The following is a 26,571-nucleotide window of genomic DNA, read 5'->3' on the forward strand; positions in this document are numbered from 1 at the left end:
GTGTGTGTGTGTGTGTGTGTGTGTGTGTACTCTATATCTCTGAAAAAGGATTTGTTTGAAAGCTGGCAAAGTTCTCAGTGTTGTTTACAATCCCCTTTCCTGGGAATAGAGTGAGGGAAAAAGGACTAGCTATATGTTTCCATATGTGTCCTGATTTCTCCAATCTTTTCTTCATGGTTCGTATGCAAGATGTGTGTTAGCATTGTAAGATCCTTCTGCAGTCTGTCACAAGTGCTGGATCTCTAAACTTTCTCAATAGTTCACAAATATTCATATGTTGGTCAAATCTACTTGTAACAAATCTAATAGATCACCTCTGATTTGTCTTGATGTTTCCCTTTAATTTGATATGGTTTGGGTCACAGACATTCAAGTATTACTCAGGAATGAGTAGCTCAAGTGTTCTTCATGTGGTTTCATTTGCCTGCTCTACAACTGACCATTTGTGCTCATTCCATTTCTTTTCACTTTGCCTCATTACACCTAAATATTTAACTGACATGATCGTGTAAAGCAGCACACCACCAACACTGTATTCAATCATTACAAGATTGTTTTTTCTACATACCAGCACTAACTTACACTTTTCCGCATTTAGGGCAAGCTGCCATTCACTGCACTAAATAGTAATTCTATCCTAGTCATTCCCTATCCTCCTAAAGTCAAACAGTGATGACACTTTCACATGCACTATAACGTTGGCAGCAAACAATAGCAGATAGCTGTTGCCATGCTCTATAGCATCATCAGCAGTGGCAGATAGCTTCCAACACTACACTTCAGATCATTTATGCATATAGAATACAAAAGAGATACTATCACACTTCCATGGGATGCTTCTTATGACACCTTTGTCTCTGATGAACACCTGCCATCTGCCACCTAGGACAGTGTACTAGGTTGCATTACTTAAAAAGTCTTCAAGCCATTCACACATCTGAGAACCTATTCTATACACTCGAAACTTCATTAACACTCTGCACTGTGGCATTGAGTTAAAGGCTTTCAGCAACCTTAAGGATGCAGAATCTGTGTGTTGCCCTTCATCTGTGGTCCACAAGATATCATATGAGAAAAGGGCAAGCTGAGTTTTGCATGGGCAGTGCCTTCTGAATCCTTGTTGATTTGTGGATAGAAGATTTTCTCTCTCAAGGAAGTTGAGTTCATTCAAACTTAGAGTACACTCAGGAATTTTGCAGCAAACCAATGTTAAGGATACTGGTCAGTAATTTTTTGGATCTGTTCTTTTACCTTTCTTAATTTGAGAGTCACCTAAACATTTTTTCAGTCACTTGAGACATTCCATTTAGCGAGAGATTCATGATAAACGCAAGTCAAGTCCAGGGCCAATGAAGAATGGGATGAAATTTAGCAAAACTAAGTGTGAAATGATGATCACAACCAGGAAGTAGGAGACACAACTGTAATAACAGTTGGTGGGGTACAACAGAGAAAGGAGAGTTTCAAGTGTCTGGTAGATGTAACACTGGAGAATGAAAGGAACAGCAGAGGAATTAAGAAAAGTAGGGACAGTCAGAAACATTCCGGAAGAGTGTCACAAGACTGATGTGGAACAAGGATGTCCCTCAAAACAGTAAAAGGATTATAAGTTGGGTATGCTATGTTCAAATCATGGAGACCTGTTTAACTAAAAGAAGAGAGAGAAACAAAATATAAGCTAGTGAGATGATAATTTTTGATAAATAGTATTCGAGTGAAAAGGATAGATAGGTTAAGAAATGAAACCATCAGAGAATTAATGAAGGAGCAACTATTATGGGATAGGATAGACGAGTCAAGGTTTAGATGGTATGGACATGCTAAGCAAGTGGAGGAGAAGATGATACTGAGGAAGATATGCAAGTTGAAAGGGAAGGGGAAAGACCAAGAGGATGACCAAGAGACAGGTGGCTGGAAGGAGTGAAGGGCTGTGTGTGAAAGAAAGGATGAGACTGGATCAGGTTGGAGGCAGAGAGATGCTGAGAAGACAGAAGACAATGGAGCGGTTTGTGATCCAAACAGACTTGACCAGAGGATGGAACTGTACAAGATGATGATGATGATTATGATGATGATGATGATGTGGTGATGGTTATTATATTTTAATATAGGAACTGCGGTGAAAGAGACAAAAACAATATCTAGTGCAACTGAAAATAAGAGATCTAATGCAATACCTAAATTAGCTTTAGATACATTTTCACAGAATTATTTCACATCTTATTCTGTAAATAAACAGATCTGAATGATAGTTACCTATAGTGACAGACAGCAGCCCAACTTTCAAAAACCCAATACCACTTTCCAACAGAAATATGCATTGGTATATTGTTGTTGTGGTTGTAGTTGTGGTCTTCAGTCCAGAGACTGGTTTGATGCAGCTCTCCATGCCACTCTATCCTGTGCAAGCTTCTTCATCTCTGAGTAACTACTGCAACCTACATCCTTCTGAATCTGCTTAGTGCATTCATCTCTTGGTCTCCCTCTGCGATTTTTACCCTCCACACTTCTCTCCAGTGCTAAATTTGTGATCCCTTGATGCCTCAACATGTGTCCTACCAACCGATCTCTTCTTCTAGCCAAGTTGTGCCACAAATTCCTCTTCTCCCCAGTTCTATTCAGTACCTCCTCATTAGTTGAATTGAATTGAATTTTATTTGATTTTGTAAGATTACATTGTGTACAGTAAATGTACATGTAATATAGGACATGTCAAAGTATTAACATTCATTATCACTTATTTTTCTACACCTTTAGCTTACATTTTTACAGCATTGATAATGAATAACAATATATACAAATTTAATGGCATAAGCATTCTGCAACACTGTAAAACTGTTTTTCAATCAGATAGTCTTTAAGTTTCTTTGGAAAGTCATTGTGAAGTACGCTATCTTGCAGGTTATTAGGCAGACTTCTTAGTAGTCTGATACCAGAGTATTGGGGTCCTTTTTCTAGCATTGCCAGTCAGTGGGGTATGCTCTGTACTTCATTCTTCCTTCTTGTATTGTGGTTGTGTACACTAGCATTTGTAATCCAGTCCTCACTACCTTTTGTGATGTACATTATTGTTTTGTATATATAAGATAATGAAAAACTTAAGATACCTAAAGTCTTGAAACAGTTTCTGCACATTTCAGAGGTCTTTCTTCTTAAAATGGTCCTAATTGCTTTTATTTGTAATGTGAACACTCGTTTTGTCTCTTGTTTGTTTGAGTTTCCCCACACAGTCACTCCATACTGTAGGTATGGTTCGAAAAGTCCATGATACACTGTACACAGAAGGTTCTTGTATGAATACTGTGATAGCTGCATCATTAAGAATATGACAGAGTTAAATTTCTTACAGACGTTATTAATATGTTTTTCCATTTCAGTTCATTATCCACAAGAATACCTAAGAATCTAGCAGATTCTACTTCTTCCAGCCTTGTTCCATCAACCTCTAAATCTATGTCTACAGCCTTTCCTTGTTTTTAAACACTGCATACATAGTCTTTTTTAGATTTATAGCCAGTTCATTTTCCAACAGCCATTGAGCTGTGAAATTTGCAGATATGTATGCTCTTCTCTCAAGCTGTTCCATATTTTGGTCACTATTTAGTATTGTCATGTCATCAGCATACAATATTTTCTTTTCTTCCTCCTCAATACCTATATCATTAACAAACACATTAAATAACAATGGCCGCATTACCAAACCCTGTGGCACTCCATATTTGATGGGTTTGGTTTTCGATTGGTATGAGTTTCTTAATGATACATACTGCTTGCGGTTGCACAAGTATGATTTTATCCATTCACCTGGTTGCCCTCGAATGCGATAGTTGCTTAATTTTTGTATCAGCATTTCATGGCCAATGGTGTCAAATGCCTTTGAAAGATCCAGAAATGTTGCAGAGACAACCTTTTTCTCATATAAGGACTGTAAAATGTATTCTGTTAGTCTGGAAATTGCTGATTCTGTAGATTTACCCTTTCTGAAACCATGTTGTGAGGGTATGAGAATGCTATGTTTGTCCAAATAGTTAACTAATCTGGTATACATAAGCATTTCTAGGATATTTGAGAAACTTGATATCAGTGAAACTGGTCTGTAGTTGTTGGGATCATCCTTATACCCTTTCTTGTACACTGGCACTATCTTCATTATCTTCAGTTCTTCTGGAAAAATTGCATCTCCGAAAGAACAGTTTGCTATGTTCAGCAGTGGTGTTATTATGTCCTCACTTACCAGCTTTATTACATGATTTCATATTTCATAATCACCAGCTGATTTCTTGGACTTCAGTTTCTGTATAGTTTTCCGTGACTGGTCTTAATAACATGGAACTGTATGATCTTTTTAGTACCTTAATATCCTTCTGTTTTTTACTATTTATTTCCAATTTTAAGTTTTCTACCACACTGATATAGTTATTATTCAGCATGTTTGCTATTTACATACCATCTGTGACAACTGTGTTGTCTATTTTAATAGACCTTCTTCTTTGTTTGACCCATATTTTTCCTTTCTTTCAGCACTGATTGCATTCCAAGCTGCCTTTGCCATGTTTTTTAAGTTTGTTATGGTGGTGTCAATTGCTCTTGCTTTGGCTTCTCTTATTATTTTTCTATACTTCTTTTTTAACATTTTATAGTTTTCAGCTTCACCCTTCCGTCTTACATCCTGAAGCTTCCTTCACTGTTCTAGTATTTCACTGGTAATCCACTGTTTTTGAGCTTGCTGCCTTTCTTGTCTATTTACTTTGGGAAATGCTACATTAAAATGTTACTTAATTGTTGAAATAAATGCATCATATTTTTCATTTACACTCTGGGCCTGTAGGGTTTCATTCCAGGTTTCCTTTCTTAACATTGTTCTAAAGATGTTGATATTTTGTTCACTGATGATCCTAATTTCTTTGGTTGTTTGTTTTGGTTCTGATACTGTGTCATTGCTTCTGCAAAAGCTGATTAGTTGTCCATGATGATCAGATATTTCTGTATGAACTACATGTGACTCATAGTTACACATATTAGTAATTATGTTGTCAATAACTGTCTCATTTTGTGAAGTCACTCTTGTTGGTGCAGTTATTGCTACTTTCATGTTATGTTGTATTAACAATTCTTCAAAATCCTGTCTTATTTTTGTGTCTTTTCCCATGTCAATGTTGAAGTCTCTGCATATAATAATATTTCTCTTCATATTCGTTCTCAATAAGCTGGCAATTTTTTTCAGAAAGATGCTAATATTGCCACGTGGTGACCTGTACACACAAAACACTCTAAAATCCTCTGTCACTATACCAGTAACTTCAAAGTCTTTTTCTCTAGCTATGGGCAATGTAGCAGCTTCACTGTTTACATTGTTTGATAAAGTACCTGTTTTAATATATAAACAAACGCCACCACCCTTATATTTAGATATGCAGAAGTAACTAGCTAGTGTGTAGTTCTTTATTGTAACATTATGTATTTTACTTTCAGTTAGTCCATGTTCATTTATGCATAATATGTCTGGTCTTACTTCACTCAGGAGTACTTCTGCTTCTAATTTTTTGTTACATGATCTACCCATCTAATCTTTGGCAGTCTTCTGTATCACCACATTTAGCATATTGGTATCGTATGGTGCACAAAATAAATAAAACAGATATTTTGCTCACCATAAATATATAACTGACAACATTGGTATAAAATTGTACTTTAAGTATGTGTGCTTCTATGTCAGCAGTAGCAATGCATGGCAGATGTTATTTGTGTAACAAATTATTTATAACACACGATGCAGCAGATGTTTGATTATACCTGGTACTTATTTCCTGTTATATGTACATCTACTCCAGATATCCATCTGTGTCAGAATTTGATGAACTCTAGTAACACCATGCAATCTTTCAAAACTGGGAAAGAAGTGAGTTGAAGCAATTGGCATATGATGTTGAAAATTAGGTAGACTGATAAGATAAGAAATGAGGAGGTTCTCTGCAGAATTGGTGAGAAGAAGAAAAATTGGAAAAATGTTGAGACACTGAGGAATAACTTCCTTTGTACATGAGGGATCTATAGAGGGTAAAACCTGTAGGAGAAGATGGAGATTGGAATACAGGGTGTTACAAAAAGGTACGGCCAAACTTTCAGGAAACATTCCTCACACACAAATAAAGAAAAGATGTTATGTGGACACGTGTCCAGAAATGCTTAATTTCCATGTTAGAGCTCATTTTAGTTTTGTCAGTATGTACTGTACTTCCTTGATTCATCACCAGTTGGCCCAATTGAAGGAAGGTAATTTTGACTTCGATGCTTGTGTTGACCTGCGACTCATTGCTCTACAGTACTAGCATTAAGCACATCAGTACGTAGCATCAACAGGTTAGTGTTCATCATGAACATGGTTTTGCAGTCAGTGCAATGTTTACAAATGCGGAGTTGGCAGATGCCCTTTTGATGTATGGATTAGCACGGGGCAATAGCCGTGGTGCGGTACGTTTGTATCAAGACAGATTTCCAGAACGATGGTGTCCCGACAGGAAGATGTTCGAAGCAATTGATTGGCATCTTAGGGAGCGCGGAACATTCCAGCCTATGACTCGTGACTGGGAAAGACCTAGAATGACGAGGCAATTCTTCATGCAGTTGACGATAATCCTAATGTCAGCATCAAAGAAGTTATTGCTGTACAAGGTAACGTTGACCATGTCACTGTATGGAGAGTGCTACGGGAGAACCAGTTGTTTCCGTACCAAGTACAGCGTGTGCAGGCACTATCAGCAGCTGATTGGCCTCCATGGGTACACTTCTGTGAATGGTTCATCCAACAATGTGTCAATCCTCATTTCAGTGCAAATGTTCTCTTTATGGATGAGGCTTCATTGCAACATGATCAAATTGTAAATTTTCACAATCAACATGTTTGGGCTGACGAGAATCTGCACGCAATTGTGCAATCACGTCATCATCACAAATTTTCTGTGAACGTTTGGGCAGGCATTGTTCGTGATGTCTTGATTGGGCCCCATGTTCTTCCACCTACGCTCAATGGAGCACGTTATCATGATTTCATATGGGATACTCTACCTGTGCTGCTAGAACATGTGCTTTTACAAGTACGACACAACATGTGGTTCATGCACAATGGAGTTCCTGCACATTTCAATTGAATTGTTCGTATGCTTCTCAACAACAGATTCGGTGACCGATGGATTGGTAGAGGTGGACCAATTCCATGGTCTAGACGTTGTCCTGACCTCAACCCTCTTGACTTTCATTTAAGGGGGCATTTGAAAGCTCTTGTCTACGCAACCCCTGTACCAAATGTAGAGACTCTTCGTGCTCGTATTGTGGACGGCTGTGATACAATATGCCATTCTCCAGGGCTGCACCAGTGCATCAGGGATTCCATGCGATGGAGAGTGGATGCATGTATCCTCGCTAACGGAGAAAATTTTGATCATTTCCTGTAACAAAATGTTTGAAGTCACGCTGGTATGTTCTGTTGCTGTGTGTTTCCATTCCATGATTAATGTGATTTGAAGAGAAGTAATAAAATGAGCTCTGACATGGAAAGTAAGTGTTTCCGGACACATGTCCACATAACATAATTTCTTTCTTTGTGTGTGAAGAATGTTTCTTCAAAGTTTGGCCGTACCTTTTTGTAACACCCTGTATATCCAAAAAAATAAATGAAAGGAAATGTGACAAAATGTTGGCACAGGAGAAGAATTTGTGGCAGGCCACATTAAACAAGACAGTAGATTGATGATTACAAGTAAAAATTTATCCATTTTAGCAAATATGCTTATTTTGTTATATATTCACATTGAAATATTTTATTTCTGAATAATTGTAGAAATGCTGTTATCTGGATTATAAATCTAACATGCCAAGTTAAAATTTTCTGTCTACCTATTCTTGAGTGCAAAATGGAGTAGTGGACTGACACAGTTACCTACATATGTACTCAACAAACCACTGTGAAGTGCATGACAAAGGCTACTTACTATTGTACCACACATATTTCCTTCCCATTCCATTAGTGTGTGGATTGTGAAGAAAATGACTGTTTAAATACCTCTAGGTAGTCTGTAATTAGTCTAATATTGTCTTTGTGGTTTGTAAGTTAGTGATACATTGTGGCTGCAATATATTCCTATAATCTGGCTCTAGAAGTTTTGTAAGTAGACTTTCATGTGGTAATAGTTCTCAGTCTTGAAGAGTTTGTCAAATAAAATTTTAGAGCATTTCTGTACTCTGTCCTGAGAGTCAGATAAACCTGTGAATTTTAAGGCTCCCTTCTTTGAATATGTTCAATATTTCCCTTAGTTCTGTTTGGTATGTGCCCCAACACTTAGTAATATTCTAAGATGAGATACACAAGTGTTTTGTAAATAGTGTCCTTTGTCTGCCGACCACATTTTCTCAGTATGAACTGAAGTCTGCCATTTACTTTACCTACAAATGGACCTATGGGATCATTCCATTTCATATTGCCCCCTCCCCATGGACCTTACTGTTGGTGAGGTGGCTTGCATGCCGTACCAAAGGTTCAACTGTAATGGAGGGGTATCTGTTGAGAGGCCAGAAAAATGTATGGTTCCTGAAGAGGGACAGCAGCCTTTTCAGTAGATGCAGGAGCAACAATTTGGATGATTGATTGATCTGCCCTTGTAACATAAACCAAAATGTTGTTGCTGTGCTGGTACTGTGAACGGCTGAAAGCAAGGGAAAACTACAGCCACAATTTTTCCCAAGACCCTGCAGCTCTGCTTTATGGTTAAATGATGATGGTATCCAATCAGGTAAAGTATTTTGGATGTAACATAGCGCCCTCACGTGGATCTCTGGCTCAGAACGACTCAGAAAGATGTTGTCAGGAGAAACAAATCTGGCATTCTAAGGATTGCAGTGTGGAATGTTAGATCCCTTAATCGGGCAGATAGGTTAGAAAATTTAAAAATGGAAATGAATAGGCTGAAAGTCGGTAGAGTGGGTATTAGTGAAGTTTGTGGCAAGAGGAGCAGGACTTCCGGCCAAGTGAATACAGAGTTGTAAATACAAAATCAAATAGGGGTAATGCAGGAGTAGGTGTGAACAGCATAGTGAATGCATTATTGTAGCCAAGATAGACAGAAGGCCCATGCCCATAACAGCAGTACATGTTTATATGCCAAATAGCTCCACAGATGATGAAAAAATTGAAGAAATGCATGATGAGGTAAAAGATATTATTTAGATAGTTAAAGGAGGTGAAAATTTAATTGTGATGGGGGGACTGAAATTTGACAGTAGGAAAAGAAAGAGAAGGAAAAATAGTAGGTGAATATGGGTTGGGGGAAAGGAATGAAAGAGAAAACTGCCTGCTAGAATTTTTCACAGAGCATAATTTAATCATCACTAACACTTGGGTTAAGAATCATAAAATAAAGTTGTTTACATGATAGAGACCTGGAGACACTGGAAGGTTCAGATTGATTATATAATGGTAAGACAGAGATTTAGGCACCAAATTTTAAATTTCAAGACATTTCCAGGGCAGATGTGGGCTATGACCATAATCTACTGGTTATAAACTGTAGATTAAAATGGAAAAAATGGAAAAAATAGGAAATTAAGGAGATGGGATGTGGATAATTTGAAAGAACCAGAGGTTGCTGAGAGTTTCAGAGGGAACATTAGGCAATGGTTGAATAGAACAGGAGAAAGGGATACAGTAGAAGATGAATGGGTAGCTTTAAGAGATGAAACTTTATAAGGCAGCAGAGGACGAAATAGGTAAAAAGACAAGGTGTAGTAAAAGGGAATACAAATGTTTAAAAAATCAGATGACAGGAAGTGCAAGATGGTTAAGCAGGAATAGCTAGAGGACAAATGTAAGGATTTAGAAGCATATTTCACTAGGAGAAAGATAGATAACATCTACAGGAAAATTAGAGAGGCCTTTGGGGAAAAGAGAAGCAGCTATATGAATACCAAAACCTCAGATGGAAAACCAGTGCTAAGCAAACAAGGGAAAGCTGAAAGGTGGAAGGAATGAATATATAGAGGGTCTATACAACGGATATGAACTTAATGGCAATATTATAGAAATGGAATAGGATGTAGATGAAGATGAGGTGGGATATTTGATATTGCGTTGAGACAGAGCTCTGAAAGATCTAAGTCAAAACAAGGTCCCAGGAGTAAACAATATTTCATCAGAATTTCTGATAGCCTTGGGAGAGCCTACCATGACCAGATTCTCTTGTCTAGTGTGCAAGATGTTTGAGACAGGCAAAATGCCCTCATTCTTCAAGAATAATGTAATAATCCCAATTTGAAAGAAAGCAGTTGCTGGCAGGTGTGTAAATTACCGAACTATCAGTGTAATTCCTTAATGCCAAGTGTTGCAAATTCTCAGGATACCAATGCTGTGCTAGTAATTGGAAGGTTAATTGTTTTTGAATGTCAGCGCTGGTAAGTGCTGATTTTGTGTGAAGCTACCAATGCTTCTGACAAGTTCTGTATCTTCCTCGGTGTTTTGAGTACCTCTAAAAGTGCCTCAAGTTTTGATTTTGATCTTTCATCTAGAAATTTATTCAGGTATTAAGGGGTTAACAAATCATAGTTGCAAAATACTAACTTGAGTTCTTTACAGAAGACTGGAAAAACTGGGAGAAGCATACCTCAGGGAAGCTCAGTTTGGATTCCGGAGAAATGTAGTAACACACAAGGCAATGCAGGCCATATGACATATCTTAGAAGACTGGTTAGGGAAAGGCAAACCTACATTTATAGCATTTGTAGATTTAGAGGGAGCTTTTGATAATGTTGAACAGAAAAAATCTTTTTGAAATTCTGAAGATATCAGAATTAAAATACAGGGAGCAAAAGGCCATGTACAACATGTACAGAAACCTAATGGTGGCTATGGGCTGAGGGGCATGAAAGGGGAGCTGTGATTGAGAAGGGAATGAGACAGGGCTATACCCTATACCTGATGTTATTCAATCAGTACATTAACTAAACAGTAAAGGACACCAAACAAAAATTTGAAGATGTTGGAGATGGTGGTTGTGTGTATATGAGATGTGCTTGTTTGTGTGTGTGAATGGTGTGTGTTTCTCTTTTACTGATGAAGGCTGTGGCTGAAAGCTTTATATGTCTTTTAATTATACCTGTCTGCAACTTGATGTGTTTTCCTTATGGTAAGTAGCAATCTGTCTTTTTCCTACATTGTTAATGCTGAAGATCAGTTGGGTAGATCACATAGCTAATGAGGGGGTACTGAACAGTAATAGGGGGACAAGAAATGTGGGACACAACTTGACCAAAGAAAGGATCAGATGATAATACAGATTCTGAGACATCAAGGGATCACTAATACAGTATTGGAGGGAAGTGTGGCAGGAAAAATCATAGAGGGAGACCAAGAGTAAGCACAAGAATGTAAGTTGCAGTAGTTATTCTGGAATGAAGAGGCTCATGCAGCATAGACTTAACGTGAAGGTCTGCATCAGACCAGTTTTCAAATTGGAGACCACAACAACAAGTTGTTAGACTCACAACTTTCTTGGAGCATGCCTGAAGCTTCAAGTTCTATTAATGACTCCCTACCCAAGATAACATGTGACATCCTCCCTATCAAAAAGTCCCCTATTCAATCACAAATTTCATTTGATTATCATATGACTGCAGTTTTAATAGTAAACAGTGTTGTACTGCTAAGTCAAATGATTTTTTACTGAATTATGTGTGTCGCTGTATGCCCTCAAGAGCTTGCTTGTTGAGTTTTGATACATTCTTTGTAAAATAAAGACAGCAGATGAATAATGCATTAATTAATACTCACAATTCAATAACGTGCACGTTTCATGAAAGGTAAGAGAAGTTACTTTGGTACTGGATTGTTGACTAAATAAAAATTAGTAATTTCATTATTATCTTTCAACAGAATTTATGTATATACGAAAAAATTATGTAAGTGTAGTTTTTATTTTCTAATTTTTCATACATAAATTATATTAAATTCTGTGCAGTATTCTGAGTGTTAAAGTGTTAGTTATGTGTGGCATTGATTGTTAAATTAGTATTATCTTTATAATACTGACTTATTCTGCTTAATTTATTCAGATGATTGGTGATCGCCTATTCCAAGTACCAGCTGCAAGAGCTGTAGAGCTGCAGGCTCGCAAAAATAAATCTCCAGTGTATCTCTATAAATTCAACTATAGGGGAACTTACAGCTTGTCAGACAGGCTGTCACATACATATATTAATTTTGGTGAGTCAAGCAGACCAGTTTATTATGCAGTTTATAGTTTAATTAGTTACTCTTCCACTTTAAAAGGAAAAGGAAAGCATTATGTAAACTGATTCATAAGTACCACTGCATTTTTTACACAAGAAAACACAACTTATTACTTCACTTGATGTAATTATTTTGTTTCAATGCATATTTTCTACTCTGACTGCTCCAAAGGTGTAATGTATGCCCTCTGGTGTATTTGGAAGTAAAGACTCTATAACCACCAAAGAATCTGAGTAATTGGTGAAAATACACCAAGATCGCACACTACATAAAAAGCAGTTAAATAATAATAATAATAATAATAATAATAATAACAGTTATGATGATTTTGTGCGGTTCGGTGGTCAAGTGCAAGTCTTTCAATTGCATGCTGTGTCTGAGACTTGCATGTCCCTAATCTACCCCATTTCCCCAAATGGGGAAAGGGGACACACAGTTTAATGTGGAATGCAAACCACGTGTCATTCCTTGTGACTGTTCACATCATTTTTGAGGTGAAATATAGATTAAAGGTAGGGTGAACATTTCTGTGATCCAGCTGAGATTTGATCCAACAATTAAAAGACAATATGAGGTAGTGGCAGCCTGATACCTAACTTTTATTACATATTAAACATATTATTTCTCACTACACCAAATTGATATTTCAGTACTGTTTACTATACAACAGGAAAAGTTCCAGTGAATAAAATTTTTCTAGGTTTTTGACTGCCTCGTCAATATGTAACACTTACCGACATTTCGGTCACTTGCAACAATGACTGAGACATTTGTAGTTTTACATTTTGACAATGTGCTCACAAACCCAGGAAAATTGTGTTGTCTGTGACAGTGGCCACAGAAGCCTACGTTTATATTTAGCAGCAAAAGTTATTTCAAAATTTTTTTATTGTATTCAAGGATCAAGTTTTAGGTAAAAATTAAATAACTAAGTGCTACAGTGTGGGTACAGGAACAGGAGAGATAACAACCAGATCTTTCTTTCACAATTCTGATTGTTTCCAGAAATGAAGAGGAAGCAAAATCCTTTGGTGTTTTTATAGGTCTTGTGGGTGGCACAGCTGATGATATAATTTCTAATGTTTCAAGTCCTGAAAATATTTATCTTGTGTGGTTATTTCAACATTTACAGGGTATTTATGGTTTGCTTCTAAACAATGTTGCATCAGGATAGAGTTTGTTCTTTCCAGTTACGAGCATATGTGATGTTCTTTCTGTCTGGTGCAAATAGGCAACTGTATTTTTATTATGTAAAAGAAGCCATATTCCTGGCAAGTGATCTTATACACTGCACTTTTATTAATGAAGAATTTAATGCAGTAGAATAGATTCTTGCCTACTGTCTTCTTGGTGTACTTGGACACTTACTAGCTTCTTAATTTCCCAAAAGTAGGCTATTCTGGTGGACAATTTGTCAGTGGATGCAAAACACATATTTTCTTATCTGGAATTTGGAACACTATTTTTGGGCACTTAAGTGTCTTAGATTGTTTTATTTTTCTTCCTCTGGATCATGGTGTCATTCAGTGGTGACTTGTAACCATTGTTAAAGAGCTAAAGATGTGTGTCCAATAACAAGCACTTCCTAAGGGTTTGTATTAGAACAAGAACTTGCACAAAAGTACTTTAGCAAGTCACTTTGACAAGTTAATTTCCGGAACTTATTGGAAGTACTTGCAGAAATATTTCCACTACAGTCATGTCATGAGATGGGCAAGTGGGAGTTTACAGTAGTGTGGCTAAAAACAGAGCAGTGGCGACTATTGTTGCATTGTTATAGTTATTATTGAAGAAAAATCATTATGAGAAATGAAGTTAAGAAAAAGAGTAATATGTGTGTGTGAAGAAATGGTTGTAAAGGCGTACATACTTAAGTTATCAAGAAACATTATTGAATGAACTACACTAAGGTGACAAAAGTCTTGGGTAGCGATATGCTCATTTACAGATGGTGGCAGTATCACATACACAAGGTATAAATGGGCAGAGCAGTGCAGTGGTGGAGCTGTCATTTGTACTTAGGTTCAAACTGGTTCAAATGGCTCTGAGCACTATGGGACTCAACTGCTGTGGTCATCAGTGCCCTAGAACTTAGAACTACTTAAACCTAACTAACCTAAGGACATCACACACATCCATGCCCGAGGCAGGATTCGAACCTGCGACCGTAGCAGTCGCACAGTTCCGGACTGCGCGCCTAGAACCGCGAGACCACCGTGGCCGGCTGTACTTAGGTGATTCATGTGGAAAGGTTTCTGGTGTGATTATGGCTGAATGACTGGAATTAACAGTCTTCGACTGTAGAATGGTAGCTGGAGCTAGAGACATGTAAATTCCATTTCAGGAATCAGGGATTTTATTTTCATTTATTTAGTCTTATAATCACAGCCTATTAACTGAAAAGCTGAAATAGGCCATACAAATCACATATCCTTTGCTAGTAATAAATTTATATATTATCTATTTATTTATAATACTAATTTTTTTAATACTACAAAAAAGTGTTAACCAGTTACCCTACTACTAACACTGCTATAAGCCTTATAGAATCTATTTTCTTTTTGTTTGTTTATTTTGGTACATTTAACTTGAAGATGATAGTTTCCACCACTGGATCTGACCTTGTATGACCCCAGTCAGCAGCCGTTGTTTGCAGGATTCCTTTGGCATTGGGCATCACATCAGGTGCATTTCCATTTTAGTGAGCAACACCACCCATCATTGTTAAGTCTTAACCATCCAAATTTCTATGATCACTTGCACCAACACAATGTAGATTCTTGGGAGACTTTCATTTGGTGGTTGCTGGCTGTCTGCAGAATATGTTTTTCTGGCCTGGATGGCAGCATGCTAACTTATGGTTGAATGCCTCATGATGTTTTCCTTGGCCTTACTGGATACTGCAGCTGCAGTATCATCCAAGATGCACCATATCAACTCACTCCTTAATGCTGTTTTGGGATCCATCATCCTGAATACCTGATGCTCATTACATGCTTCATCTTCATAGAATGTCACATTGTCACAGGCGCAACTATCATAAATGTGTCTTCTGATTTTGTAGTGATATGTAGCCTACAGGCCATGGCCAGTGAGGTATTGTATTAGTTTACTCAACAGGCCAAGAAATCTTCTCTTAACTTCTCCCTGATGCTAGGAAGAAATTTATATGTTCTCCTGCCTTTGCCTGAAGGGTCTCATCCATTTGCCACAGTTATTACCTTTTTTAAATTGGCCTCAGTTCCAAGCATCTTCCTTACTTTCATTTGATTGCCTTTTTTAACCAGTAAAAGCCTTCCCTTTTCCTAATTTCCAAGCCCAGTGGGCATATTCCTAGAATTACTAACAAAGCATTACTTGGGAGTAGTGTGGTACTTGCCTGTTAATCTTAGTAACACTCCTACTTGAACTCTTATTAATCAAGAGGCTGACTTCACGAGCTGCAATCTATGAGCCCAAGATGCTCACACCATATCTTGTGGCCAATGTTAATATAGATTGGTGGTATAATCTAACTATTTTCAAGAGAAGCTGTAATTGCATATTTGCAATGGTTATAATTTCATGCATCATGTTCTTACCTTTTCTGCCTGCTTTCTCTGAATGTGAAGTTATGAAGTTCATCCAAAAATACCCATAGATATCTTGTTACTGCACTTCCCCTAATCTTTACATCATGTAATTTTGTCTAAGTGGAAGTATTGCTGGTGGTTAGTAGGTTTGATATGGAGGGAGATACTGATGAAGCCATCTCTGAGGTGGAGGTCAACATCTAGGAAGGTGGCTTGTTGGGCTGAGTAGGGCCAGGTGAAGCAAATGGGGGAGAAGTTGTTGAGGTTCTGAAGGAATGTGAATAAGGTGAATCCAAATAGCAAAGATGTCACCAATGAATCTGAACCAGGGGAAGGGTTTAGGATTCTGGGTTTTTAGGAGGGATTCCTCTAGACAGCCCATGAATAGGTTAGCATAGGATGGTGCCATGCAGGTGCCCATAGCTCTACCGCAGATTTATTTGTAGGTAATGCCTTCAAAGGAGAAGTAATTGTGGGTGAAGATATAGTTGGTCATGGAGACTATGAAGGAGGCTGTTGGTTTGGAATCCATAGGGCATCTGGAAAGGTAGTGTTCGATAGCAGTAAGGCCGTGAGCATTAGGAATGTTAGTGTACAGCAATGTGGCATCAATAGTGACGAGCAGGGCACCGTGTGGTAAAGGGAAAGGAACTGTGGAGAGTCGGTTGAGGAAATGGTTGGTATCTTTTATATAGGAGGATAGGTTCCGAGTAAGAGGTTGAAGGTGTTCATCTACAAGAGCAGAGATTCTCTCAGTGGGGACACAGTAACCAGCCACAATGGGGTGTCCTGTGTGGTTGGGTTTATGGAATTTAGGAAGCATGTAGATGGTGGGAGTATGGGGAGTGGTAAGGGCTGTCCAGAAGCACAGTGTGGGAAATGATGTCGAACGTGAGACAGAATGTGTGAATGTTCACTGTTCATAGTCACTCCACTCAAAATGGTTTTCGAATAAGGTCATGGCGCAAAACACTGGGGCGTAGCAGTGGGACGGAGGTGGAGGTCAGGCACAGATAACAAGTTATTGTTCCTGTTGCAGGCCAAGGTATCGAAGTAGGAAGGGCATATGCTGATGCTGAACCGAGGCATTTGCGGGTATGGTCAGATGCTGAGGAGGTAGACCTGTGAACAAAGCAGTTCCGGCCACGTGGCAGGTATCCGCATGGTACTGCATGGATTGTGGCATGGCAAATCATTGTCCTAGTGGTGGTAGGTTGTCCATCAAAGCGTTTTGCAGAAATCAGCATTGATCCTGCACTGCACGGAGATCTGTAAGAGGTAACTGCACAGTCAATGAGGGAGGGCACATGTGGCAGGAACAAAGGCGTTTGATAACCAGCGTCATGTGCACTCCTAAACTCACTTATTGTTGCAGGCTCAAAAACATCCGATGAAATCGGCGGGATCATCAAGTCAGAGACAGTGTGTTGCAGTCCTGGCAGGTGTACATCGCCCACAACATGATGCATGTCGATCACAAAATCCAGTGCTGGACCAAATCATTGTTCGAATGCAGTGTCGATGTAATACATTTGAAAATAATTGACGCGGAGGTTGCAGACGCAGTAAAACCGCGAAAACGGAAGTCATTACTACTTGGGGTCACCAGTGAGGGGAGAGTTCGAATTGTTTACACCAAACCACACCCATTTAGCAGTAGTTCATTTATTCAGCTAAACACATTCAAGGCTCACAGAGAACTGAACATGGCAGAAAAGCCCAAAGACAATGCTCAGAGTCCATAGACGATGCTCAGAGTCCAAAGACGAACGCATATTGATGCTGGTGTTGACCTCATCGGTGCCACAAAACCATCTGTTAACCACTCCCTTTACACCTAGTGCATCTAACTTATGCAACAATTTCTGGTAGTCAGCAGTATCAAATGCCTTAGATAGGTATAGAAAAAGGCCAGTTACATAGATTTTCTCATCTAGTGCTTCTAAAACTGTTTTTGTGAATTGTCCTACTGCAGATTCTGTGCCTCTGACAGGCTATAAACCATACTGGTCATTGCAGAGGAGGTTGAATTTGCTTAGGTAGCCCATAAGTCTGTTTTTCATTATTACCTCTATCATTTTGGAAAAGGATGACAGTAGGGGTATTGGTCTGTAGTTCTCAATGTTTTCTACAAAACCTTTCTTGTGAACTGGTAAAATTCTTGCTTGCTTCAGGTAGTCAGAGAAGCAACCAGTTTTGATTAATTCATTTATGATTTCTGTTTGTACAGCTTTGATACCATTTATGCATTTCTTCAGAACAGACATTTGGGATTTCATCTAAACCTGCCAAGTTTTTGTTCTTTAATTGCCTTACAACATTCCACACCTTTCCTCATTAATTGGAAGCAATACCATTGGGTTAGCTATATGGTTCTGTTTTGGTTGATTAACAATTTTTGTAAATTTTTTTCTGTAACTTTGTTGTAATGCTGCTAAAGTAGGTATTCACATAATTTTTTAATTCTTTCAGGTAATTGCTAAGTTTTCCTTTTTCTTCATTTGTGTGTTTCTACACCCTTGCTTCACAGTTCCTGTTTCTTGTTTCAGTACAGCCCATGTAGCTTTACTTTTATTATTGACTAAATTTATCAATCTATCATTGGCTGATTTTTTTGTGGCTTTGTGTGCCTTCCTGTAGATCCTTTTGTAGTTTTTTTTTTTTTTTTTTTTTTTTTTTTTTTTTTTTTTTTTTTTTTTTTTTTTTTGTTGTAGTACAAAAAATCTGGATCACTATTGTCCTTTCTAATGGAGTTCAGGTATTTTACAAGTTTGAGCAGATTTTCTAATTTCTTTAGTAGTCCATTTGTTTTTGGTGAGTGTTCCAAAAGGAATTAATGCTTTTGGTAATGTTTCTTCAAATTTTAGTTTAAACTCAGATACGAAATTGAAGAATTTCCTATTCACTTCATTTTCTGTATAAACGTTTTCCCAACTTTCACTTGTTAACTGTAAGGGAAATTCTTGCAAAGCTGATGGAGAGTAGACTCTTTTGTATACAAGCAGTTTGGATTCTTTTTCTACACAAGCCTTTACTTTCTTTACCTCACATAGATGGTCTGACAGTTTCCGATTTTTAACAGATTTCTCTCTCCACATCTGTAGCTACACATTCAATAGTAGATGATGAATGTGTGGTTATTCTTGCTGGACAGTTGACTAGTGATGACATGCCAAAATTACATAGGATATTCAGAAATATGTTGCGTCATCTGTTTTAGCTGTGTTTATGTTCATATCATTTATTCTATAACCTATGAACTTTTTTCCATGAAGTGTTTTCTTTCCAGGAATTGCACATCTAGGAAGTTGGTCTTCCTGTATGCTTTGCATATTTTATGAATTACGTCACAAGACTGCACTTTTTAGTTGATTACAATAGACTTTGTTTGCATCAACAATTATAACCAAAAGCCAAGGCTCTTGTGTAGTGTTATCACACTGTACATTCCTTACAACTTTGTTCATAGGGGGCCCCAGGCTTTACGTAGCTGGTAGCTCTAAGATTGTGTTCATTTTGCACAGTTTTTGTGAGATCGCAACTGTGACTGTCTGAGTAAACACCTAACTTGGATTTCCAAAGATACATATTTCTACCATTACTGCCTTTTGGGGCAATGATATTGCTATATTTTCATAGATCAGTAGCATCTATTAGATGGCAATCAGTATCATTAAAGTCTTCCTCATTTGCTTTTCCACCATCTAGAATGGCGAACTTGTTCTGTAGTTTTTTTAGGCCTAGGCCTGCTCTACATGTAGGTGCTTTAAATTGTCCAGAAATTCTACATATTTTATAGCTGCATTTATATCACAGTAAAGCTCATGTAATACATTTAGTTCTGATTCAAAAGAACAGACAAATCTCTAGAAACATATACTAATGAAAACTTCAACAATTCTTAGAAAATACTTTGATGAACTCCTCAACTGCAAGAAGCCTAAAGAACAATTACACTACACAAAGGCAATGCCAAATCCAGATTCAAAACCACCTGCAAGCAAAAAGGTGGAGGATTGTATGAAAAAATTGAAAAACAATAGAGTCCCAGGAGGAGTTGGTGTTATCTCCAAGATCTGAAAACTCAAAGATCAAAAAAACAAAAAGAAAATCATAAAATTCTTACAGAAATATCAATGGCAGAGAACATTCCACGAGAATGGAAATGTGCATTGATTCACTCACTCCACAAAAAGGGTGACAACACAGGCCTGATAACATACAAAATTCTCTCCAAGGCATAACTCAGCAGACTGGAACAACAAGCTGATATGAAGATAGGTGAGTGTAAAGCAGTATTCAGATAATAAAGACCTGTAATGAACAGATTTGGAACCTGTGAACACTCCTGAAGGTCAGACAGTCAAAGAACACTGTAGTCAAGTTCATGAAAACTAAGAAGGCCTATGACTCCAAACACAGGCAGCCCTTCTTTGACACAATAGAAGAATATAGACAGAAAAACTAGGGCACTCATATGGCAGACATTCAAGAGACAACACATCCAAAATAAAATTTATGGCAGAAATCTCAGAACCATTTGAGATACATACAGATGTCAGACACGGAGATGGTATCTCCTGCTTTTATTCAACATGTTCTTGGGAAAACTGTAGAACAATGGGAAGATAAAATAAAAGGCTTTTGGTTAGGAATAACAAGTGCAAACAAGAAAATCATAAAATGCCTGGCATTTAAAAAATAACCAGGAAATACTCAGCAACAATAGACAAGAAGCACTGGGATACTTAAACAAAGTCTTTGACAAAATAGGTCTACAGACGATATATGGAAAAATGCAGTACATGGAAAGAAAGAACAACACAAGAGCCATGAACACATGGCACAGAAAGGTTACCAGCATGTGAGATTTCAAGTATTTAGTGGATTATATACAAATAAGAGGATCAAGCGAGGCTTCCAGCACAGAATGAACTGATAAACTTCAGAATCATATAAACTGACATGGATGCACAACAATGAAAGAAACATTTCAAGGCGGACCAAACTCAGATATTACAATCCAGTTGCACTTCACGCACCAGAAAGGATCACAATCAGAGCATCAGGCATAGGCATACGGAGACAAAAAAAGTAAAATCCCCAGAAATGTTTTTGTGGTCATATATGGATGACGAGACCAACCAATGAATTACACCAACACACAGACTCGCAAAAATGATCCAAAAATGCTGACTAACATTCTATGGACACATACCTGGAATAAACAACAACAGACTCATAAAGAAGATTTATTATGCTTGTAATAAAAGCTCAATTAAAAACCAATTGCTTTCAAGAAATATAAGAAGGCCAATGCATTGTCATTGACAGGGAAATGAGAATTGAAACAGACAGATTCAGAAACAAAATTATAAACATGAAATTTTAAGTAAAAGAAAGGAAGAAAACAGGGAAAATATGGACAGAGCAAAGGAAACAGAAATACAGCTGAAGAATAAAAAGATTTTGGGCAAAATTGTGTAATAATAATAATAATAATAATAATTAGTGGCAGCAACCAGACACAAAGCATTGGCAGCTTGAAGTCTCCCTAATTCTGCCAGTTCAGAGGTAAAGAATCCAGTAATCAGGTGATTTATGAAGAACAGGTCAAAGTATAGTGCACATATTGTAATGTACTTGGTTTTAAATTGAGCTGCAGTTTGTGGGTGAAGCAAGTGTCACTAGAGAAAAGAGTGGTGCAGGGGAAGCATCTTTTGTAACAAGTGTCTACTCTCAATGTGTATAGTCAGCTGTCTTTTGTGAGGAGTTGCAGGTAGCAATTGCTTCACCAGTCTGTAAAAAAAACGTTGTTATAACTATTCGGTACCAACTGTCCCAGTGACTCATTAGTTTGTGGTTTAAGAAAACACCTACAAACATTAAGTATTATCTATCTTTTTTTAATTTTGGAAAATGAAACTGTTCAGAGAAAATTCTTTTTCATTCTCAAGTTTAGTTAGGTACTAACATAAATATTTTGATAAAGGTGGAGGGCCGGAGAGTGGTTGAGGGTTTACTGTCCTAATATCTAATTGAACTCAGGGATAAGGCTCTTAGAAAGGTTGGGAACAACTCACCTAAGGAGAACTGAGGTGGATAAGCTAGCAAGTTACAGGAAATGGACAAAAAGCAGACACCGATAAATAAGAATAATATGCTTGAATATAAATGCAGATATTCTCATTACTCTTGAAATAAAGTTAAATGAACATATCTTGCACCAGGGCTAAATTTAAAAAAAAGTTTGATAGGCACATTGCTGCTTCTTGAGTAAAACAAGAGTTATTAAGCTGCTCTCCTTCAAAGCACAAAAAAGTATTCTGCAGGTGAATCAATCTGGGCTTTGGAAATCGCCATACTGATAACTTGTACATCCTTTGTCAGTAGGATTAAAGTCGCCTCAAGGTTTGGAATTAAAATCACCTCAAGATTGGTAATTAAAGAATAATATAAGAATAGATTATAGGCTGCACAAAGTAAAGGCAAAAAGATTTTTCATCATTTTAAATGAAAATAGAAACATTGCTGTGACAGTTCGACATAACTATCAGTAGACTAGACCCCTATCCAAACTGTCTGTTGAACAAGTATTTTTACTACAGACAGGTCTGATTGTATAACTGTATGATCTTAAAATATTCACAAAAGTAAGCACACAAAGTAATTAACTATGCAAGGCTTGAGTCTGACTCAGGACAGGTGGGGATAGCGCAGTTGAGCCAAAGGACGTGAGAAAGGGGGGGGGGGGGGGGGGTGTTGGCCAAATGAAATTGCATGTGCTGTGAGAGACTGTTTAGATTCTTTAGAGCAATATCTATCGAAAGAAGGTGCAGAAAATCTTTGCCTCACATTATTTTCTGATTCTTGTGACTCCAGAAACAAAAACTCCACACTGGTAGCAATTTGACTCCTGACTGGAGTTTTGGTGTTATTGAAAAAGACCTAAGACAATATGAAATAAACCTTCTGGCCTCAGAATTTATGACTTTTGGGACTGTTATATTAAAAATAAGAAATCAGTCTCCAAACATGAAATGAAATTGCCTTTTAAGATATCTGAGGCAGCAGTACTGCACTATTTAAGATGACCTAAAACCAGGGTGCAATGCCTTTTTCAAAGTACTTGCTTTGGATCACTGGTACTGTTGAGGTGTTGAAACCTGGAAAGAGAGGTGCTGCAGTAATTTTTAAAGCATTTTCACTTCATCACTGAATCACATAAGCAAAAACAAAGATAGTGAAGTGAAGAAGTTGATGTTTTACTTTTTAAAATGATCCTTTTAAAGTAAAGAGTCTGTTCAGAAGTTTCACGAGGGAATGTTAATGATAATGAGACTGAAGACAAAATTCTGTGTTATGAAGAACCTTTAAATTAAATGGGATTGTGTTTCAGTATTGTTATGACTTCAGCTGTCATTTAAACATGCAATTATGAGTTTCATACAAGGTTTAAAATGTGAGAAACATATTTTGTTGCTGTTGAAGCTTCTGTTCATGTGTTAACTTGCAAGTAAAATATAAATTTACTAATACATGGTTAACCTCTTATTTTTATATTACATAGAAAATATAACATGCTTAATAGCCCACTGAATTTAAATGCTTAGAATCTTTGTTATAACACAAAGATTATAAAATAAAGAAGAAACATGCATGAAAAAGTACATATGTAGACTTCTGTAAAAATTTGGTAATTTGTAACTTTTTTCCTGAATAAAGGCTCTTATTGATGAACTTGTTACTCCTCCATCCATCCCTACCTACATGGATGACCAGTACTATACTTATGACATTTTTTGAATAATTTATATTGAGTACAATTAAAAAAATAGCTCTCCTGTAAAATTTTGTAAATGGAGTGTGCTGAATTTTATTAAAATACTTCTCAATTACTGTACAGCATTCTATGTGTGCATGATAAGTAACCATCTGTCCACTAGCTTGAAGGCCACCACCAAACTGTGGTAAACCACAAACTTGAGAGTCCAATTGCTGAACATACTTCACACCACAGTATTAATGAATTCAACAGCTGCTTCACTACAAGAGCCATTGAAATATTCACTTCCAGCACAAGTTTCTCTATATTACATAGGTGGGCATTCTCTCTACTGTATGTCCTGTGCTCTCACAATCACCCTGGCCTAGAACACCACTAACTTGTTTCTCACTTCCTGACCTGACCTTTTCCCTTCTTTCTTTTGTTCATACCATTCCTTCTCCATCCAGATCATGTACTGCCTTCTCCTATTGCTCTTCTCCCCCATCTCCACCTCCCAATTGGTCTCTCTCTCTCTCTCTCTCTCTCTCTCTCTCTCTCTCTCTCTCTCTCTCTCTCTCTCTCTCATTTTTTCCCGGATTTTTGCCCTTTTTTCCAGCCCTCTCCCTTATTCTCTCCCCTCCCTGTCTTTGTCTTCACCACCACCTTTCTCTTCTTTCCTCCCATCTCGCCCACCCCTTCTCCCTGTCTCTATCCCTACCTGTGGACTCCTTTCATATTGTTTTGCAGCCACAGAGCCATCTGGCAGAGACCTGCCTCACACTACCCTATATCCCTTCTCCTTGCCTTGTGCGTGCTTTTCTACCCCGTTCCTACCTCCATTGACCCAGGCAAAGACTTTCAATAATTAATATTTAATAATCAGTCTTGTTGCTACTGCAAGGATTTAAGTTTGAGTGTCAACTGCTCTCCACTACATGTTTCTATGTGCAACCCACCAAACCTCTATAGGTAAGTGTTTGCCTTTCCCTTATTTTATATATTTTTCCATCCAGTAATTTCCATTATTGTTTTAGAATGTAATATTTCATAGTATAGCAAATGTAGAGAGATGTAAAATACTGTTGTAGTTTTGTGATGGGAGATATTTCAAGACTGTATAAAATCTGTTCTGTATCAAGTAAAATGTCAGATTTTTTCCAATATTAATTCATTTTATCCACCAAAGCAATATATTCTGCTTCACTGTTCCTATGTGATATTCATCACTCTTCCACAAAGTAGTACTGCAATGGCTAGTATGAATGTATACAGTTGGAATTTACCATTATGGTGTGCCTCTTCTTTATAAAATGCACTGTCAGTGCCATCTAAAGTATATGACTCATCCCTATAGAGTGATGCACAGATTTCAATTCACCTGGAAAGCCCTGTAACAGTTCCATATTCATATCAGATTCCATGTATGATATATGATGTATGAGTGTCCAAATCTCTTGTTGTATTTTTATAATCTTTCATGAAACAGATAGTCAAAAACCATTCCAGTTTCATGATGTAGTAATTACCCATCATAAAAGACAATATACTGCAGAAAAAGTTTTTTTATAAACTGGTTATCTACTTGTAGAGCATTTCTCAGCTAGCTGCTGAATTCTCAAGCAAAGAAGTCTCACTTAAATTCTCATTATTTTAGTTGATATTTGGAGCATATTTATTGTCTTCTCAAGTCAATTGCAGGGTTTTGACAGTGACAAGAAGAACATTAATAGAAGGCGGTTGCAGTGCATCCATGCAGCTTGTAACTATTTGTCAAATTTTGTGATACAGAGTCAGCAGCCAAATAACAACAGAGGCAACTGTTGTCCAAATATGGCAGGAATAACATGTGATACAGAGTGATGCATACAATTTTATCAGTATTTTACGAACTTCCTCTAATTTCACTGCTTCTTCACTTTTTTGTAATTTGTGTTTGAGGTTAACAGACTAAGTAAGTTTCTAGTAGGCGTACAAACCAAATTGTCTGACAACTTGTTTGAGTGGGACACATAATGGATCCAATAACATCATTCTTGGTTCTTGGCATCTATCTCATGCATATATACAGTATATGTTGTGGGTTTGGCTGATGATATTTCTAAGGAATTTCTGTATAACAAACTGTGAAACATCTTCACGGCCAGAAATCTGAAGTTAGTATACAGTTAGGCATTTTCTTGTAGCTTAGAAATTTAGAAGCATGTATTGTTTGTATATTGTATCACCCTGAAATTGTCTTCAAAGTGGAATATAAACTTGTATTATTATTATTATTATTATTGATAGAAATCATTCTCACAAAAATCTTGAAATGTCATTTTCCAGATATGTTTTACAATGTATGCATAACTGTATTTGTCTGATACTTTGATTTGAGCTTTGTCTCACTTACACCTAGGACCATTAGTGATAATGTTATATTTGATGCAGTATTACTGTCTTTTGATATCTTTAGGTGTAGCCCATGCTGATGATGTTGGATATATTCTTAATACATCATACATACCAAGATTTGAAAATCAAGAAGAAAAAGACATGTCAAATTTCTTACTTGATATGTGGATCAACTTTATGAGAAATGGGTAAGTAGCCACATTTATTTGGCATATAATATTATAAACAAAAGAGTGTGGATTACAGGACAAAAAATTAAATTAGGCTTCAATTTAAAATAATTTAAATTCTAAACTTATCATTTTTATTGTGCCTGTCACTGACAGAGAAATACTCACAGGATATCATGTTCCCAAACTCAGATTTTCTCATCAATATGGTGTGCTACTCCTAAGATTACATTATTTTACTATGCTAGTTTGTGAAAGCAGACTAACATTCCACTACAGCAAAAATGTGACTGACAGCAATGTGAAATATGGTAGTTATTTCCATGTTAATTTTACATGAACTTGTATATCAAAAACAAAGATTCCAAGACTTACCAAGCGGGAAAGCGCCGA

At 37.2% G+C, this 26,571-nt stretch overlaps 1 protein-coding gene across 1 annotated transcript in view; it reads left to right on the forward strand.

The window, feature by feature from the left end:
- The window catches only part of LOC126281368 (esterase FE4-like), a 134,861-nt gene that overhangs the window by 85,756 nt on the left and 22,534 nt on the right, over positions 1-26,571 (forward strand). Inside the window, exons 8-9 of the mRNA XM_049980325.1 lie at positions 12,097-12,247; positions 26,070-26,196. Coding sequence (XP_049836282.1) covers positions 12,097-12,247; positions 26,070-26,196 — 278 coding nt within the window. The remainder of the gene's footprint in view (positions 1-12,096; positions 12,248-26,069; positions 26,197-26,571) is intronic.

This window comes from Schistocerca gregaria, chromosome 1 (assembly GCF_023897955.1).
Source record: "Schistocerca gregaria isolate iqSchGreg1 chromosome 1, iqSchGreg1.2, whole genome shotgun sequence".
Classification (NCBI taxonomy): domain Eukaryota; kingdom Metazoa; phylum Arthropoda; class Insecta; order Orthoptera; family Acrididae; genus Schistocerca; species Schistocerca gregaria.